Genomic DNA, 18734 nt, shown 5'->3' on the forward strand with positions numbered 1-18734 from the left:
CAGTTGCATAAATAGACCCAGCAGAATAGGTGAGACCTGACCTAGAGAACAAAAACAGATGCCAGAATGAACCTGATCTAATTTAATTTCCTGTGGTCACACAAGCATGAATGAATTACTCACCATTGAAGCTTTTCCTTATTTTGACTCGTACAGAGGGCAAATTCAATTTGAGCTTTCTCAGTAGTAGACAAAGAAGATTGATATTTACTGTACAGAAAATCCCAGCCCTCGGTGCTCTGGGCCCCCACAGCAAACACCGCCAAGGTCACATCGGTAGGTAAGCTATGGAAAATAACACACCTGGTGTGAGTCTGAAATGTAGGAAGCAAATTTAGATGCATAACAGTGACCAATTATGGACTAGTGAACTGACCCCATAATCAGAGAACCACACCCAGAGTTACAAATGAACATCGTTTCTTTCCCTTAGTTACATCTTACAAAAGAGATAAGTGAACTTCTCTAAAATTTAGGTTTTAAGTAGCTTTCTCAAAAATGGAATATGAAAAGCCACTCTTATAAATAACTACATTTCTCAAGTACTTTAAATGATGCTCCATTAGAGGTCACTTTTCAAGCCAAAAGAAAATTCAAACTATATTCAAGATTTATTCTAAGAGCAAAAGACAGAAATCCAAAAGGACAGGATAAGACTGAATTTCCCAGTGGATATGGGAGAAAAGCCCGGGATCTATCCTTTGGGGGAGCAGGAAGAAAGGATTCACTAAGTTCTTTTTTCCTCAATTAAAATTCTGTCATAGCCAATCCGTATATATCTCGAGTCTTTTCATGAAGGAGGGTACGAGGGTGAGGTCACTGAGTTGGGCTTAAAAGCTAGAAGAACTCTCTGTGGTGAGCATTTCTTAAATTTAAATGGAGGCACTTGGGTTGTTGGCATAAAGGTTTCCCGGAAGAAATTTAAGCTCTAGATATAAAAGGACTGAAGTGTAGCAAGAATAAAGATCTCTAGCTATGGTAAGATCGTACCTTGTTTGGAGAGTGTCCTCAACTACTATGCATCCCCATCAGGAGCTCTGCAGACCCAAAGAAGCTACTCTAAGATGTATCGCCTCTACTCCTGTGCTGCTTCGCTATTTCAGTTCTGATAAGGTTTTGTGTCCTTGTCTATATAAAATGGGAATTATTCTAAAACCGTTCCAACCCCACAGATATTTGACTTAATGTGTACAGTTCTTCCTAGCATTTCTTAAAGAACAGAAAAGGAGAGATACATAAATAAATCTTAAAAAGCTATTTCATGTCTAGGAAAGAGTAGCAGGGGAAACTTGTCTACATTTGTTTGGTTCCCAACCTTTAACACTGATGATAGAAAACAGAAAGCTTCCCATCAATATATTGATTATTCGGTAAGGACAGACCTCAGGTTTCCGTTGGATTCCTTCCACTGCCTGAAGTAGTCTTCTGCCCTCTGCACACATGGCTGATACTTGCGCACACAGGCAAGGAGCAGGAGCTGACTGCGCAGCATTCGTTCTGAGAGCGAGCCCTGGTCGGTCCAGGTCTGCCTGTCGATGAGGCCCCTGAGCAGCCGGATGAGGAAGGCCTGAGGGCAGCAAGGGAGGAAGAGGGCGGCTCACCGTTACTGCTCAGGTTTATAGAACCCCATGTCTTCAGGGGATGGGGGCTATTTTTGAAAGCTTAATCCAATTCTTATTTTTAGAACTGCATAGTTCTGCTTATATTTAATTTATGAAAGTCCAAAAATAAGAAATAATGATGAATGGTTTCAGTATTTACATAATCTTTTCTAAAGATATCCTTATCTATGTAAAATCAGGATGAACTGCCACTTTTAAAACAAAAGTAAAGAGACAGTTTATATGACTAAATTTTGAAAACATTATGCAACAGGACTTCATGATATTTTGCCCAAAATAACAATTTTGTGCTTCTTCCTCAAGTACCTGAGGACCATCATAATACTGAAGTAAAATTATATAATGAATTTGAGCAAGAAGGGGAATAATGAATCCATGAAAATTAAGTACAAACTCCAACACTGCCATGTCTATTTCTAATTCCAAAGTAAAACCAAAATTTTACTCATCAACCCAAGTACTGAATTAATGTTGACTTGTTTTCCTTAATATATACATCAAGTAATAAAAATACAATGATAAGAACTTTTTTCCCACACACACACACAGAACAAATCAGTTATATAACTATTTGATTTACTTCAGGCTTTTACCTTGAATTGTGTTTCCACTTCACTCATATCTCTTTTCTCCATTAACTTATACATAGGTATCAACTCATTCAAACCTTGGAAAATTGGCGTAATTTCTGTTTCATGTTTCAAGTACAGGGTTAAATCCAAGGCTTTTTCAATGGATAGCTTTCCAATGCTGAACAAGAGACACCATGGTTAGTTATTTGAAAGATAATTCAGGAAATCAACTTTTTGCCTCAAAATATATTTAATTATCTTCTAGCAAAATATCCAATCAGACATAAATGCCCCTCATACATGCTGACCTTTGTATTAGTATGTTTTCTGTCATACATGACATCTGGCATGTTTATAATGTAGAGGAAGTCTCTCAAAAGCCAGGCTAACTTGTGGTTAAGACAAAATGGAGGTATGTCAGCGCTGCTGGCCACTCTAGGAAATATTGGGTTTTGTGTGCTGAACTTCCAGAGTAGGAAGGGGATGTCAAAGATCCTTCAGGAAGCCTGGTCTGAAAGACTACCATTTAGTTCAAAAATATGAATTCCTAGAGTAAACACATCTTTTCCACTTCAAAAAGAATCTGAATACAGATACAAACCCTTCATTAAAGAGGACTGGTGTTAAAGCCTCAATGGTATGGTATAGACGATAAAAGTAAACACAGAATGCTCTGAGATTTAAGCAGAAAAATGTTTAGGCAGAAAGAAATAGATAAGCAGCCTCCAACTTTTCTCCTGTCATTTTGTGTCACCTTGAAAGGCCCGGAGTGGAGATGAGGTGGAAGATCAGAAGGAAGAAGCCAGCGTTCAGGGCAGAGGGCCATGGAATACCCTTTCCCACCCCGATGGTTCCCTTAGGACTTCAGTTGTGCCTAAATATTCAAGAAGTTTGGATTTTAGACTTGGGGACCAATTCCTTAAGAACCATTGTCATGGAGCAAAAAGTTGGATAGCATTCGCTTACCCACTTGGAGGACATTTGATGAGGCCAAGTTTTATGAGCTGTATTCCATAAAGATAACTGTGAAGTTCTAAAGCAAACCTTGGTGCCTGGTCTTGTTCTTCTAAGACGCCTTCAAGACTGATAAAGACCCCGGCAAGGGAGAAAGCTATCTATGAGAACAGGGCCAGACAAAGCTGCACGACAGAGCCAGTGGCTCCACGAGGGTCCTGGTCTCTTGCTGTTCTGCACTTTTCAACTTTCTTAGCAGCCACATGCAGGAAGCTAATCGTAAGGCTAAAAGCAATCTTGGGTTGTTAGAAGAGCTTAGGAGCAAACACCCTTCAGCTTCTTATTAGCAATCAATCAATCACTTTCATCTTTAGCGATCAAGAAATTGAACGATAACAGCTGCTTTCAAAAATAAGCCAAGACCGTGCAGCTTGTATTACCTGACAAGCTGAAATGCATTGTTAATGAGACTCGCCCGATCATTACTGCTGATTGCTGTGTGGGTTCCTTTTAAAAGGCCAGTCAAAGAATCCCATCCATCATCCTCGTAATGCACAATGTAATAGCCATTCATTCCCACATTAAACTTGATCCATTCCACCTCTTCTGGGAGGATGAGCACATCTATTGCAAATAAAATAAATCAGAGTTCCATTTCCTCTCTTGACTGATGAAAGCTTTTCTGATCCAGGGACTAGACAAGGAAACTAAAGAAGAGATGAACACTGAACAATTTGACATCATCCATTATTTCTTTTAGAAACCAGAAAACAGCAATACTATATACAAAAGTTAACAGTGGCTTTAGACACCAATTTTCAGGAATTTGATTTATAGATCTATGAAAAGAATGCAGCACATCTACGGCTATTTCAGAGAATTTTCACTATATATCCCTCCTTTATAGCATTACATAACTGAACTGTTTTAATCTATATCTGGCAAGATGCTGGCCTTCTTATTTTATAAACTGGCAGTATTTTCAACCCCATATTCTTCACTAGAAACTAAAAGCCACAGATTTGCTTACGATAAGAATGACCTGATCCCTTTTGTTTTAAGCAAGATAAATAATAAAAGGCACTTAGTATTTAAATACTACACATTTCCACAGTTTCTCCTTGAATTAGAATACTTTTTCCCGTAATAAATTACCCATTTTTGTCGTCAGCAAAAATCTCTGGATTGAGTCTGATTTGCTGGTAATGAATGTCAGTGGAACATGCCATAGGTATCTAAAAGAAAGGAAAAATGAATTGCTTATTTGTTGATTCAATACAACAAGCAGCTATTAAATTACCTATTATGTAACAGGTACTGTTTAATTCAAGACAGGATGGGTACCAAACTGCTACAGCCAAGAGTTCAAAACATCACTAACCTGTTTTCCAGTTTTTTAGGGGGTGCCAGCTCAGGCACTATTGATTCTTCTTGGACTCCTTGAGTAGATCTAGGAGTCTGGCCTCAAGTGAGCCCTGAAAGCCTTTAGAGCAATTGGCTATTTGGGGCTCAGAGGGCTTGGCTTAAAAATAGTGACCACAAATAATGGCACAAATCATAGACTGAGAATACAACATTACTTACTCTGTAGAAATTCCTGCCAATGATGCATAACCTGAATCTGCTCATGAAGAAACACCAGAAAGCCAAATAAAAGGAATTCCTTTTTACTAGTCTTGCAAATTCTCTATAAGTCTAAAGTTGTTTCAAATTAAATATTTTTTAAAAACTGTCCATTCAGGGTTAATCGGGTTATAGCCGATTGCCCTCTGCAGCATTCAGCTGGCAAACAAGCTTCAGGATCTAGCACAGACTTACAAAGAGAATTGGACCTCTCACAATACCCAAAATTGACCCAATTTTTATGTCCTTAGTTCCAACCCAGATGCCAGACACTATAATAACTCAGTGGCAATTACTCAGCTCAAAGTTGAGCTCAAACCAGTAATTAGAAATTACCATCCTATCACACTATAAAACATGTGCATGTTAAAACATTACATATCATCAGCTCAACTGAGGTCAACTGAGGATTAAAGCTACATTCATCCCTTGGGGAAGACAGTGGAGTATAACTTGAGAGGATAGGAGATTCAATTGAAATGTTTTAGGGATAGTGGTAAAGGCTCTATTCCAAAATGAAAATTCACCCTGCAAGGCAGATGTGACTTAGGCAGGAAAATGAGTTTCACTTCATCAATCTTACCCAGTTCCGGGGGCACTGGCAGATCCCTTCATGTAGTGCTCTTGCATCACGTGGACATTCCTGCCTCTCACTGTGATGGTAATCAGGGGAAAGCCCTTCTGCAGAGTCCAGGTGTTCATCATGGTTTTCACATCAAGGCCCTCCTGACGCCAGTGCTGGTTTATACACAAAAAGGCAGATGCATCAACCACTTTGACCCAACTCAAAGAAAAGAGAACTCCTGCTTGTGTGGCAAGGGCTACAACTAGGTGAGAACCTCCCTGGGAAGCTCTTCTGATCCCTCTCTCTGCTTCCCTTTCCCGTGCCCCCAGCACAGCACCTGTGTTGGGACATTGACTGTCCCGACTGTTTACTTTTCATTCTCCTCCACTGCAGGTGCAGTACTTCATTCTGCTGGGTACACCCTGGGTTCCCATAACATCCAGCACAAAGCAGGCACATGAATGAATGAAGGTAGAGAAGGGAGAGAGAGCAGGGTTGCAACCTACATAATTACATTTGTCCTCAGAAAAGCAAGCTGGAAAAAAATATTCAGTCAAGAGTCTGGGCTTCCAAAATGGTCCATGTGCAACAGTAGTGAACTCAAAAAAGAGTATATTTTAAAGCTTTTAAGAAAATATTTTAAGCTAGTAAAAGGGTAAAGTAGGCTATAGAAAAATCTAGGAATCACCAAATAAAGCAATCACTTTTTTTTAAAAAGCCAAGAAAATAAAAATATGGTGGATAAAGTGTTGTTGAACCTCCAGGCTCACCCTCCGCTGCCTATAAAAACACTCCCTAAGACCAGATAAGCAAAACCTCAGACTCTTCTGTGACTCAGATATTATAAATATGTTATAGCTTAGCAGTTAAAAACATGGGTTTCTTTGGAGTTAGATCTTAGTTCAAATTCTGCCTCTGCAATTCACTAACCATATGCCTTTGGATTTAATATTCCTATCTATAAAAAAAAAAGTGTTAATAATAGTCCCCCACTCATAGGTTACTGGGAAGAAAAAGGAGATAATACACATATGTGCTTAGCATATGCCAGACACACAGTAAGTGCCCAAGAATGTTTGATGCCATTATTTGTTTCTTCACAAATACAGAGCTCTGGGCATGATTGGCATATACTGCTGACCGATAGGATTCAGACCCAATCCACCACAGAAGCATGCCATACATTAACTCCTCTACAGAGAATGAAACTGAAGAAATTAGTATCAGTGAGAAGCTGGCAGGTTGTTCAGCCCCATTCTGTGGATAATTTTTAAGAATAAGTGTTAAAAACCTGTCACTTTGGTAGAGTTTACATGCAGTCTTATCTGGAAAGGGAGTGATATAATCAAGGACCTAAGAAAGACTGGCAGAGTTACCTTCAGTGAATATGGAGTAAAAGGAGCAACATATGCAGACACAAAAACTTACTGAGGATGAAGATGAATGTTGACCTTTAAAGCAAAAGCCATCAGTCCTTTGTGTGCCATCTGTAGGACAAATCTAAAAACCAAAATAAGCATATCCCTCTTATTTCTGTAGAAAACACTCATGATTCTTCTTAGAGGAATTAATACGATAAAAAAAAAAACACGATAATAAGCCCATCAATTCCATTTGTAGAGATATTCAAAAACATACTCACACTTGCTATGCTATTCCACAGGTCCTCATTTTTTGTGTTTTTATAACTATACTTCTGGAGGTATTGTACAATACCATTTTTAAATGCATCCGCATTAAGATAATCCCTTAGCATATTCAGAATACAAGCTCCCTGAAAAGACAATATAAATGATTGTTATCTATAGCTTGGTCACAATCTAATCGACCTTAAACGCTTCATTTTGGAATAACTAATTAAAAGTGTAACTACAATAACAGTTTAATGTGTGGCATTTTCTGAAATGATTAGAGTAAGTGGGTTAAACCTGGATCTGTCTAAGCAAAAGGCCTGTCAAATAGTTTATACTTTTAGTCCACTGGGGCCATTATTTTCCATCAGTGATCAAGCCTCCTTGATGTTAATCAATGATGTTAATCAAGCAAATTAACATCATTTGCCAGTTCCTCTACTCATATGTGAGTAGACAGAGATGCTGATTAAACATCTGACCTTGGACCATCGGGCACCCTCACTGCCACTGCTGCACAGGAGTGGATAAGAGGTGAATACAAGAGGTGGGGCAGTAGAGCTGAAGCAGAGGTAGGTAAGAAAAGAATGGTGGGTGAGCTCAGGGAGCCCAGGCAGCCTGAGCATAGAGAGCTGAGGAAGCAAAAATAGTGAGAAAGGTCACAGAGAATTCCCAGATACTCTGCATTCCATGTAAACTCCCATTCCACTTCCATTACCAAAGACCATGGGTCACCAACTCAAATGCCTACAGTGGTCAAAAAGATGATATAAATAAAGGAAGTAGTCCTAGGGAAGGAAAAATCTCTTCATTTCCTTTTTCCCCTGCACTTTTCTGTTTTATTATTTTTATCCCCCCACCCCCTTCCCCCACCAGCTGGCTCCCGTGTGTCTGCTCCTCTTCTTTAGGAGGCACTGGGAGCCAAACCCAGGACCTCCCACGTGGGAGAAGAGTGCCCAACTGCTTGAGCCACTTGCACTTCCTGATGGTTGCTGTTGTCTTGCTGGTTGCTGTGTCTGCTTGTTGTGGTGTCTGCTTGTCTTCTTTAGAAGGCAACAGAAACTGAACCCAGGACCTCCCATGTGGGTGGAGAGCACCCAACTGCTTGAGCCACATCCACTTCCCACATGCACCCCTTCGTACTTTGGATGAAGACATGGGAGCAAGAAATAATTTACTTTTCTGTTCACTACAGAAAAGTAGCATCCCAAATAGCAATGCATTCCCAGTCTCAGTGAGGAGACAATAGAAATGGACAAGAATGGCAGGAAAATTGGAAAAGCAGAATTTTGATCTTATAAAGGAGGAGCCATGCTTAGCTCAAGCCAATGTTACCAAGGGAAATATAGGCCAGTGGGCTTAGAATCTCGTTCCCAAGAGAACCAGAAATATGGGTATTTATATGAAATCTCACAATTATTAAATATTGGCAACAATTTCCAACTCTGTTATTAAATATGCTGTGCAGAATCATACTTTGCAGTTCAATAATATAAAGCATGCATGAAAAAGAAAAGATAAGCTCCACAAGGGCAGGAATGTTTTCCTGATACGAAGTGATGTTCAATGCCTATTTGTAGAATGATGAATAAAGGGCAGAGTTTCTGTGGGCCATGAACTTTCAATTTATGACAGAGTAAATAATGATTAACTGACCATAATATAATCTTTAGGATCATGAGCGAAACAGTAAGTTAGGCCCAAAAGTAAACTCCAGCCAGCAGGGGTCAGAGCAGAAGGCGTTCAAACCAGGTTGCCCCTTACCCAGTAAAGCCACCCACAATTCGAACTATAATCTTTCCAACTCAGTATTTATAAGTTTAGTGTCTGACTTTACTCTTATCATTGATTTATACCTTTTCATAAGAAACGTCATCAAACATCTCCCGAATCTGAGCAGGATTCTCCACAGGAGTGGATATGGGGTGTGAGGAATTTAACGCATCTACCTCCATTGCATCAAAACACTTGCCAAAAAAATGTTCTTCCTATTGTGACAGAAAAAAGAAAACATCACCTATGATTTACATTTGGACCAAAAATATGAAAGAATGAAAGTTTGATTTGGGTTAATAGGTTTTACTTTAAATTTCTGGGTCAATCTATTACATATATCTAGAATTTAAAGAATAAAGTAGAATTACTATTTTCTAAAGAGCATCCAAAAAATCTAGATAAAACATTTTAGATTTTGTTCATCTTAAATACTTACCACTTTAGAATGAAGAAAATTTCATATTGACTTAAAAACAAAACTATTATGTCTATAGCCAAAAAGCACAAATAGCAACAAAACAATTCAGTGATTTCAACAATTCCACTCATCATTTATACTATTTGAAAGGAAAGAAATTTAGCTTTAAATTCATGAAGTGAAAGGAAAAAAAAAATGGAGGCGAACAAATTCCAACTATAGTCTGATTTATTAGGACACATTCATCCAATAGAATAATATCATCCATAATCATTTGCATTATTGGTGGTTGTGTGGAAACATAGAATATTTATGATCCATTGTAGCATGCTAATAATATGTACATTATAACTAGAACTATATTTATAATGTACACAAGAAGTAAACAGGAAATGAATATGCTCAAATAAAAAGAACTTCCCTATTAAAAAATAGTTTTTTACATACAAGTTTCCTTTTAATTTTATAACATGTAATGATGACAAGTTAAATAGGTGATTTTTAAACAAATGTAGCTTTTCCAAAGTATTAAATTTGCGGCCCTTGAGTCTAGACTCATATACAGTCAAATCTGCAGTTATCGTAAGCATAATCCATTTGATTTGGCAAGTAGATCCCTATTAAGACAGTAAATCTGTACCTAATTCTTCTGCAATGAGTAACCTAATACTCTGCAATGAGTTGGGAAAATGACAGGGAGCAGACAGGCTGCCATTATCTTTATTTCTTTGCTATTAAGAGAGGGCAAAATGTACTACTTAATTTCTTAACAATCATAGATTTACAACCCAGTCTGGAAATTAGTCTTTGTGTCATTATCTCGAAAGTCCATTAGCATTTTGAAATAAGATTCATAATCTAAACTCTCAAGGAAGTTACTAATTAAATTCCTTAAAGAACTTTATAATCAAATATTAGTAAATATTTTCCAGCAACATTAAATAAAACAATATATTAATCTAAAATGTAAAAAAATAAATGTTTCTTACAACTTTCAGTTCTGGATGAGTCACACTAACAGACACATACTCCATAAATTTGGCAAATCCCTCATTTAGCCAAAGATCATTCCACCATTCCATAGTGACCAGGTTCCCAAACCACTGAAAGGAAAAAATTATACAGATTATTCACATATTTCTATGGAGACCGGATTATCTGCACAACCATAAATATAAGGCATTCATTCAGAAGGAAATATATTTTAGATGTCTAATGTTAATTTATGAATGATAACTCATATTTATAGAACTGATATTTTGCCCAAGTTAAAAAAAAAGCCCTTATAAATGCATTATAAAATATGAAACCTAATGCTTTAGAGAAATAAATTTTCCTATGAAAAATAAAACAAAGTAAAAGTTATCAATCCAATAGATGAATAGTCTCATACATCCCATTTAAGCAACATAAACATAGTTTAAACACCCTTTTAAAAACATGTGATTGAACTTCCATACCTGGTGGGCAAGTTCATGGGACACAATCATTGTGATGCCAAGCTTACTTGATGCAGAAGACTTTTCAGCATCAAACAATAAAGAAGATTCTCTATATGTTGTCAGTCCCCAGTTTTCCATAGCACCAGACTGAAAGTCAGGAATAGCAGCAAGATCTTGGGAAGGAAGGAAAAAGTATATACTGCCCATCTCTAAGATACACTGTCTTCAAACACACTAACCTTCAGAATAGATGCATGTCAGGACCAAAAGAAAAGTCAAGCTACCAGTTCAGAGTCATTGTGAAAGGGGACCAAAGATCCCCTTTCACAAAGGAGAAAAGGGCTATTATGGACCTGATTAAAGACACTTTGCCACTGTGTGACACAGTGAGACTTGGGTCTCGGGCCTCCTGACTCCATTTCTAACTTCCAAGGAACTGAGCGACCGAATAACCTTATAATTGCCTCAACCATCTATTTTGGATATCCACAGACCCAAATACACCTAAACACTCAAACACACAAGTTTTATAGGCTCATTTAAGTAGGAAAATACAGGTTTCTTATGCTGGGTAATTAATTCACTAAAAAAATTTTACTGAGCATCCTCTACATCCCTGCCAAGCATGTGCCAACTACGAAAAAAATGCAACTCTGCCCTCTGCTCTTAGAGTCTGCCCACTAATACATCTGGATTTATCTTTAAAGTTGGAAATCAAAATTGTCCTCATACTATGTGCCTTAGGATGATATCAAGATCTGATTCTATAATCAGTGGAAGTTTATTGTATAGATCAGGGCTGAGGAGATGCTCAGAAAGGCCAGCCGAATGCTGGCATCGGCAGTTGCTTTTTGACATGAGGGGCTGCCAAGATAACCATGGGGAAGCCAATTATGAGGATATAATCTCTGATGGGGGTCATCAAATGCCCTAATTTGTAATATCTATGCAAAATCTTTACCTTGTTTGGGTAATGGATACGGAATGCTGAAGTAATCCTCATAAAATTCTAAAAGAGTCACAGCGGCATCCAATGCATAATCTGCTTGATTTATCTTGTCTGGCACAGCATATACAGAAACCTGCAGAGAAAGGAACAGAAAGGTATTCAAACACTCAAGTGGCTCCCTTCCATAATGATGAGAAGACCAACATTAATGTCCCCTCACAGAGGGATATGGTTGCCAATATGAAAGAAGAAAATTGGCAGTTCCATTTCCTGTAATAATGGTGACTGTACCTGACTGACTTCTCTTATGAAAACAATTGCAAATGCTAGACAACATAGATTTAAAAAAACTTTTAATATATTTTCATGAAGTGCAAAAAAAAAAAAAAAGGAAAGAAAGAAAAGAAGACTTAGAGCCAAAATGAAATGACAGCAAGCCCCTCAGAAGTCAGCAGAGCGCTGCAGCCAGCTTTTGCCCTGAGTGCACTGGCCCAGTGCAGGTAGGCTTAAACTTAGATTCTCATTGGCATTGAAGAACTCCGGGGATAGGAGACAAAGGTAGGAAGTCTAACAGGAGCTATTCCCCTACTCAAAGTTGGACCCCAGAGGACCCAACCTGTATGTAAGGGTAAACTAGAAATAACCACCCTGCCTCATTTGAACCTTGGGAAATGAATGGAGAAGAGAGGGGAATCTCCTTTGAGAAATTGCAGCTAAAAGCTAACACTCATGCTGTTCAGCAGCTGGACTCATAATAACCAAATAAGCCTAAGACCTGAAGCCTAATGTAATCTAAAGTGGTCCCTGAACAGGCACTTGTCCTCAGTCACCCCACAGAAGCAAACACACATTCTCCCTGGAAGATTTCACCTTCCACTAAGATAATATAAGCTCAGAGACATAATTCACAACACACACAGGGAAAAATTATACCATGAGTTAGAACCAACAGAAACAACAGACTATAGAATCTGACAAAGACTTCAGATATGACAATTACCAGACACAGAATATAAAATATGTATGCTTAATTGTTTAAAGAAATAAAAGGACTAAAAATACTAGTATGGATGAGACATTGTAAAAAGATGATTCACAGAAGAGTCATAAAAGTACCCAGAACAATAGGTGTTTTTGCTGATGGTTTCACTGCTAAATTTAGCTAGCTCTCTACATTCAAATATCAGGCATCACCTTCAAATCTCTTAAGTAAAGATACCTCCATAAGAATAAGGGGCTTCAGTACTAGAGGAGTAAAAGGCAATTCAGCACAGAAACCCTAACTAGCAGGCCTCAGTGAAAACCAGCAGAAATATTTGAGGTATTTTCAAGTAAAATGCTCGTCCCTCCCCCACAAAGTTTGCATTCAAATGCATAGCGTATAGTTGTATAGGTTGTTCACTACACAATGGTGCCCAGACAAAGGACAAGTAAGCCTTGAAACAAGATCTTTCTCCAGGTATGGCAGCATTCCCTGGCCCAAATGCTCTCCCCCAAGCCTTTCAACACTCCAAGCCAGTTGCTTGATCTTACTTTAGTCCAACAGACGGAAATCCCCTGCTCAGTTATTCATTAACATTCACTTCAAAAACTGCAAAATGTTATATCCAGAAGCAATCTTAGAAATCACTGTAGGATTTAGTCTAACTTCTAATTTTTAAAGAAGTATAAATTATATGCCAGAGAGAACAGGCCCATGGTCAGAGAGAACAGGCCCAAAGGTAAGAGCTGGGTAACAGCAGAGTCAGAACCATGGCCCAGACTAAGCCAAGCTTTCTCCACTTATTTGTTATGAGAGTAGTATTGTGAAAAAGAGCATCCTGGACAGTAAGGTGACCTATCATCCCAGTTTGCGTGAGACTGATGGAGTTCCCAGGAGGCAGGACTTTCGGGTTTATAAGTAGGACATTCCCAGGCAAACAAGGATGAGTTAGTCAACCAATGTGACAATCAGAGGTTCACCTTGACTCCACTCTTGGTCATCTTGCTGACAGACTCAAAATCTGAAATAATGAAGGCCACCAGGTAAGTGCTCATCTTCACAGTGACATCAAAATGGTCTTCTATGAGTCCATCAGCAACAGCCACAGATTTCACCTAAAATTAGAACTTAAATGATCAAGTAATCCAATTATTCAATACATCAAAAACTGTCCATAAAGAGAAATTTCCTAACTACGAGGCACAATATTGAAAGTATGTGGCATAACATTTCTCTATTTTAAAATTTATCTTTACAGTATCTTTGGTTATAATTTAAATATTAAGGTTAAACCATTTTTCTCAATTTCTCTATTATTGTGATATAATTCACATATCATAAAATTCACCATTTTAAAGTGTACAATTCACTGGTTTTTAGTATATTCACAATGTTGTGCAACTATTACCACTCAATTTCTTTCATACAATTCAGATGACTGCAAATGAACTCATATTTGGTATACATGGATTGATAATGGGGATGAGACAAAGCAAAGTTGAAATGCAAAACTTACTGGGTTTGCTAAGATGTGGTCCATTTTTCCTGGAAATATAGGTTTAAGAATGATCTGGAAATGCTTTATGCTTTTTTTTTATTTAATTTAATTTATTTCTCTCCTCTTCCCCCTGTTGTCTGCTCTCTGTGTGTTCTGTATCTGCTTGTACCCTTGGCGGCACCAGGAAACAGTGTCTCTTTTTTGTTACATCATCTTGCTGCGTCACGTCTGTGCGTGTGCGGCGCCACTCCTGGGCAGGCTGCGTGTTTTTTCATGCAGGGCAGCTCTCCTTGCAGGGCATACTCCTTGCATGTGGGGTACTCCCACACGGGGGCGCTCCTGTGTGGCACAGCACTCCTTGGGTGCGGCAGCTCTGCACATGGGCCAGCTCACCACACCGGTCAGGAGGCCCTGGGTATCGAACCCTGGACCCTCCCATATGGTAGGCAGACGCTCTCAGTTGAGCTATATCTACTTCCCATTTTATGCTTTAAGCTGGGTTTATATCTAACTGTATACAAGCTAAAAAGAGCTTCTGTTTTCCTGTATAATTGAAGTTACCCACGCCTGGGCCTGACGGTGCAAAGCCTCCTCCAAATTCCAATTCGCATCATTGAAATCAGCTTTTAAGTGCAACCAGGGAGCAGCCTTGCAGGGTGGGGTGGGGTGATAGAGATGCAGTCTAAGAGGTCTACTTAGAAGAAATCTAATTCCTCAGCAGACAGAACACATTGAGGAGGGACCCTGGAGAAAGGACCAGCCAGAACTAGCCCGGGGAAACCATGTTATGCACTTTTCCTGTAATCTCATTCCCACCTCCAGTCCTATGCCCTCTTCCCTCTTCTTTTTTTTTTTTTTTTTTTATTTTATTTAATTTTTATTTTAAATAGATTTTATAAATGTTATGTAAAAATGTAGGAGATTTCCATATGCCCCACTCCCTACCCCTCCCACACTTTCCCACATGAACAACATCCTTCATTAGAGCATTAGTGTAGTACATTTGTTGGAAATGATGAACACATAAATATATATATATTTTTTGGTTCTACGATCTCTTTATTTTTTTTCTTAAATGTTACATTAAAAAAATACAAGAGGTTCCCATATGCCCCCCACCCCCGTCACCCCACTCCTCCCACATCAACACCTTTTTCATCACTGTGGCACCTTCACTGCATGTGATGAATACATTTTGGAGCACTGCTGCACCACATGGATAACAGTTTACATTGTAGGTTACACTCTCCCCCAGTATATTCAGTGGGTTATGGCAGGATATATAATGTCCAGCATCTGTCCCTGCAATCTCATTTAGGACAACTCCAAGTCCCAAAAATGCCCCACATCACATCTCTTCTTCCCTCTCCCTGCCCTCAGCAACTACCATGGCCACTTTCTCCACATCAATGCTACAATTTCTTCCATTCTAGTCACAATAATTCCATAGTAGAATACCAGAAAGTCCACTCTAATCCATATTTTATTCCTCCATCCTGTGGACCCTGAGATGTCCACTCCACCTCTATTTTGAGAGGGGGCTTAGATTCCACGTGGGTGATTTTTCCCTCTTCTTAATACCTACCAGCCACCAGCTACGGTGCCTGCTGGTCACCCTTTGGCCATTCAAAACCTGATTCTTATAGCAAACCTAGGTTTAATCTTGAAGGAACTCAAATTACATCTTCTTTTTAAAGGCGTTCTACCAACCCCCAACCAAAATATCCATTTCTGAAATTGTGCTGAGGTCAGCTAATTAATAGGAAAGTAAGCTGATTAAACTAATTCAAATTTAAATGTGATTAACTCCTGCCCACCGCCCGACCACTTCAATGTGAGCTGTCCTGGGTGGTGCTGCAGAGACAGATGCTTGATGTTGTGTGTCGTGCCGTGGCCCACTGGGTGGACTGGGGGAGAGTGTGTCCATGTGGTGCAGCGGTGCCCCAGAATGTATTCACCAGGTGTACTGGATGTGTCACAATGATGGAAGAGGTTGTTGATGTGAGAGAGGTGAGGTGGGTGGGATGGGGGGTATATAGGGACCTCATATTTTTTTAATGTAACATTTAAAAGAAAATAAAGAATAAAAAAATTTAAAAAAAATTTTTTTAATAGTATATTCACTTTTCCAGCTTCCAAAAACATCCTTTCAGACCCCATTTTCCTTCTTTTCAGCTCATCTGCAGAATGAGGTCAGGCTACTCCTATCAGATTTCTGCCAATGGAGAGGCTTTTCTGTCCAAGGGATAAGATGGCATGTGAGGACTTTCTGATCCTCAGCAAGTAGTTCTAGATCTCAGTGGATTTGGACTCCAGCATCTTGGGAATGCCTCAGGGGCTCCTGGCCTTCCCTCTGCAAGCCTACGAATCTCTCTACTCATCTTCTTTAGTCCTTCCATCTCTCTGTCCTCTCCACCCCATCCCTGTTCTTTATTCTCCTACAAAGGTGACTATCTAATTAGAGAACCCACTCCTGCCCCAAGGAGCAATACCATAAGATTGGGACAGAGGGAAGCGGACTCGGCCCAGTGGTTAGGGCGTACCACATGGGAGGTCTGCAGTTCAATCCCCGGGCCTCCTTGACCCGTGTGCAGCTGGCCCGTACGCACTGCTGATGTGCGCAAGGAGTGCTGTGCCACACGGGTGCTCCCCGCGGAGGGGAGCCCCATGTGCAAGGAGTGCACCCCGTAAGGAGAGCCGCCCAGTGCGAAAGAAAGTGCAGCCTGCCTAAGAATGGCACCACACACACGGTGAGCTGACGCAACAAGATGACACACAAAAAGAAACCCAGATTCCCGGTGCCGCTGGTAAGGATGGAAGCGGTCACAGAAGAACACACAGAAAATGGACACAGAGGGCAGACAACTGGGGGGTGGAGGGGAGAGAAATAAAAAAATAAAAATAAATCTTTGGAAAAAAAAAACATTGGGATAGAAAACTGTAATTTGAAAAAGCCTATTGTGTATCTCAAATTTGTATCAGAAAAAAATGGCATAATAGTTTCTTGTTCTTTTCATATGCAAACTAGGGGAGAGGAAACAAAAGTTCTCGCCTGGTAGGGATTTACAGAGGCGTACTTTTCATGGGGACAGCACTCTAGTGAGGCCAGTTAGAATCTTGTTTGATGAAGGGCTCCTTAAAGTATTCAAAGGGGAGGAGGAATGTATAGATTTTTCAAGGTTGAGAAGTGCAGTACTAGAGGTTGATCTGTGGTTCTCAGAGGCCCTTGGTGCTGTGATATTGTTTCCCTGATGGGCAAAGGGATGAGACTGGACACCCTTCAGGACTCTGGCAAAACCTCTTCCAACCTGAGTCTCTTCCATGGTGAGCTTCTCTGAACAAAACACATTGAGAGTTGGTGTACAACTGCGGAAAGACAGTCCAGCTGGTACCTTTCTAAGGTTCCACAATCAGAGGATAATGGCACTAACTGAGTGGTCATCTCCAATGCTTTTATTCATTTGGCATGATCACCTTCTTGCCACTTTTAAAAATCAGAGGGAACGTTGTCTACATCTGTGTTAAAATAGAGGCTATTGGTGTCTCTTAGAGGAATTAAGCTATTTTTCATTACCTTCAGAACCATAATATTCTGAAAGCCTACTTTTCTTCTCTTTTTTTGCCTGCCTCAATTCATATTCATAGTTACAAATTTTATATTTAATATGAGTATATAAAACCTGTAGAGAATAACTATAGACTAGAAATATAGGCCTTATTAGAGGATTAGAAAATCATATAACTTTTAAAATGAAAAGTGCTTCATGAAGGATTAGGTAAACATAGAGCACTATCATTTAAACCTGCCCTGAATTCCTTACTTGGTTTCTTTCCTGGCAGCACTGATGATCTGGAATGTCTTACTGATATCCTCAATATCACTCTTACTGATATCCTGATTCTGGTCTGTTTTCCTCTGAATCTTGTTTTTTGTTGTGTTGTTTTTTGGCAGGGGTGGAGTGAGGGGCAATTTTTTCTTTGACTTCAAAAAATTGTGGATTGAAACAAAAAGAAATGTTAGTAACTATCAGGCAATAAGACAAACAGAACAGGTGCTGTGAATGTGAACCCCACTAGGGTCATACAAGTCATAGGAAATCAGATTTTTTCCTATGAGAAGACATAGGAGTTCAGACTTACCAATGGCATATTGGAGATGGCAACGTGCCTTGGCTCCCTTCTGATTTTGATTGAGAAACTTGCTTTGAGGGCAGGTTCATCAAAGCAAGGAAAGGCCATTCGAGCAGCAGTGGGTTCAAACTGTGTGGATGCAAGTATCCTAAAAATACGGCAAGTGAAATAAAATTACCGCATGACGCACCAGGGACTCTAAAACAGTTGTCTGCTTTTGTTTTTGTTTTTGTTTTTTACAGTTCCCAAAGTTACCATAAGATTGATGGAGTTCACTATTGAAAATAAATCCTTTACATGGCAAAAGCTATCATAAACTAAGCTAAAAGACAAATAAGAAACCGGAAACATTAAGTATAACATATTTGACAAAGGGTTTTTGTTTCATGTAGGTGTTAACTTGTAACCACAGGTTAAGACACATTATATAGATGCTTTTTAAATTAATCAAAAGGGTTAATATCTGAAATTACTGAAATTGGCTAGCCTGATTTCACCCTTCGTATGTGGCCATTTCCAACTTTGTTTTCTGTATTCCCTTCTCCCAGATGCCTTGATTTCTTAATAATGA

The 18734-nt window shown here is 39.2% G+C and overlaps 1 protein-coding gene across 2 annotated transcripts in view; it reads right to left on the reverse strand.

Moving 5' to 3' along the window:
* ERAP1 (endoplasmic reticulum aminopeptidase 1) overlaps positions 1–18734 on the reverse strand; it is a 36742-nt gene that overhangs the window by 6553 nt on the left and 11455 nt on the right. For both annotated transcript variants that reach the window (XM_004455945.5, XM_004455946.5), the window contains 14 exons: positions 18173–18311; positions 13515–13649; positions 11565–11685; positions 10622–10776; positions 10151–10264; positions 8824–8955; positions 6979–7110; positions 6765–6836; positions 5355–5509; positions 4304–4383; positions 3589–3772; positions 2216–2372; positions 1383–1567; positions 124–285 (listed from right to left, as the gene is read on the reverse strand). In XM_004455945.5, the coding sequence (XP_004456002.2) occupies positions 124–285; positions 1383–1567; positions 2216–2372; positions 3589–3772; positions 4304–4383; positions 5355–5509; positions 6765–6836; positions 6979–7110; positions 8824–8955; positions 10151–10264; positions 10622–10776; positions 11565–11685; positions 13515–13649; positions 18173–18311 (1923 nt within the window). The remainder of the gene's footprint in view (positions 1–123; positions 286–1382; positions 1568–2215; positions 2373–3588; positions 3773–4303; positions 4384–5354; positions 5510–6764; positions 6837–6978; positions 7111–8823; positions 8956–10150; positions 10265–10621; positions 10777–11564; positions 11686–13514; positions 13650–18172; positions 18312–18734) is intronic.

This window comes from Dasypus novemcinctus, chromosome 2 (genome assembly GCF_030445035.2).
Source record: "Dasypus novemcinctus isolate mDasNov1 chromosome 2, mDasNov1.1.hap2, whole genome shotgun sequence".
Classification (NCBI taxonomy): domain Eukaryota; kingdom Metazoa; phylum Chordata; class Mammalia; order Cingulata; family Dasypodidae; genus Dasypus; species Dasypus novemcinctus.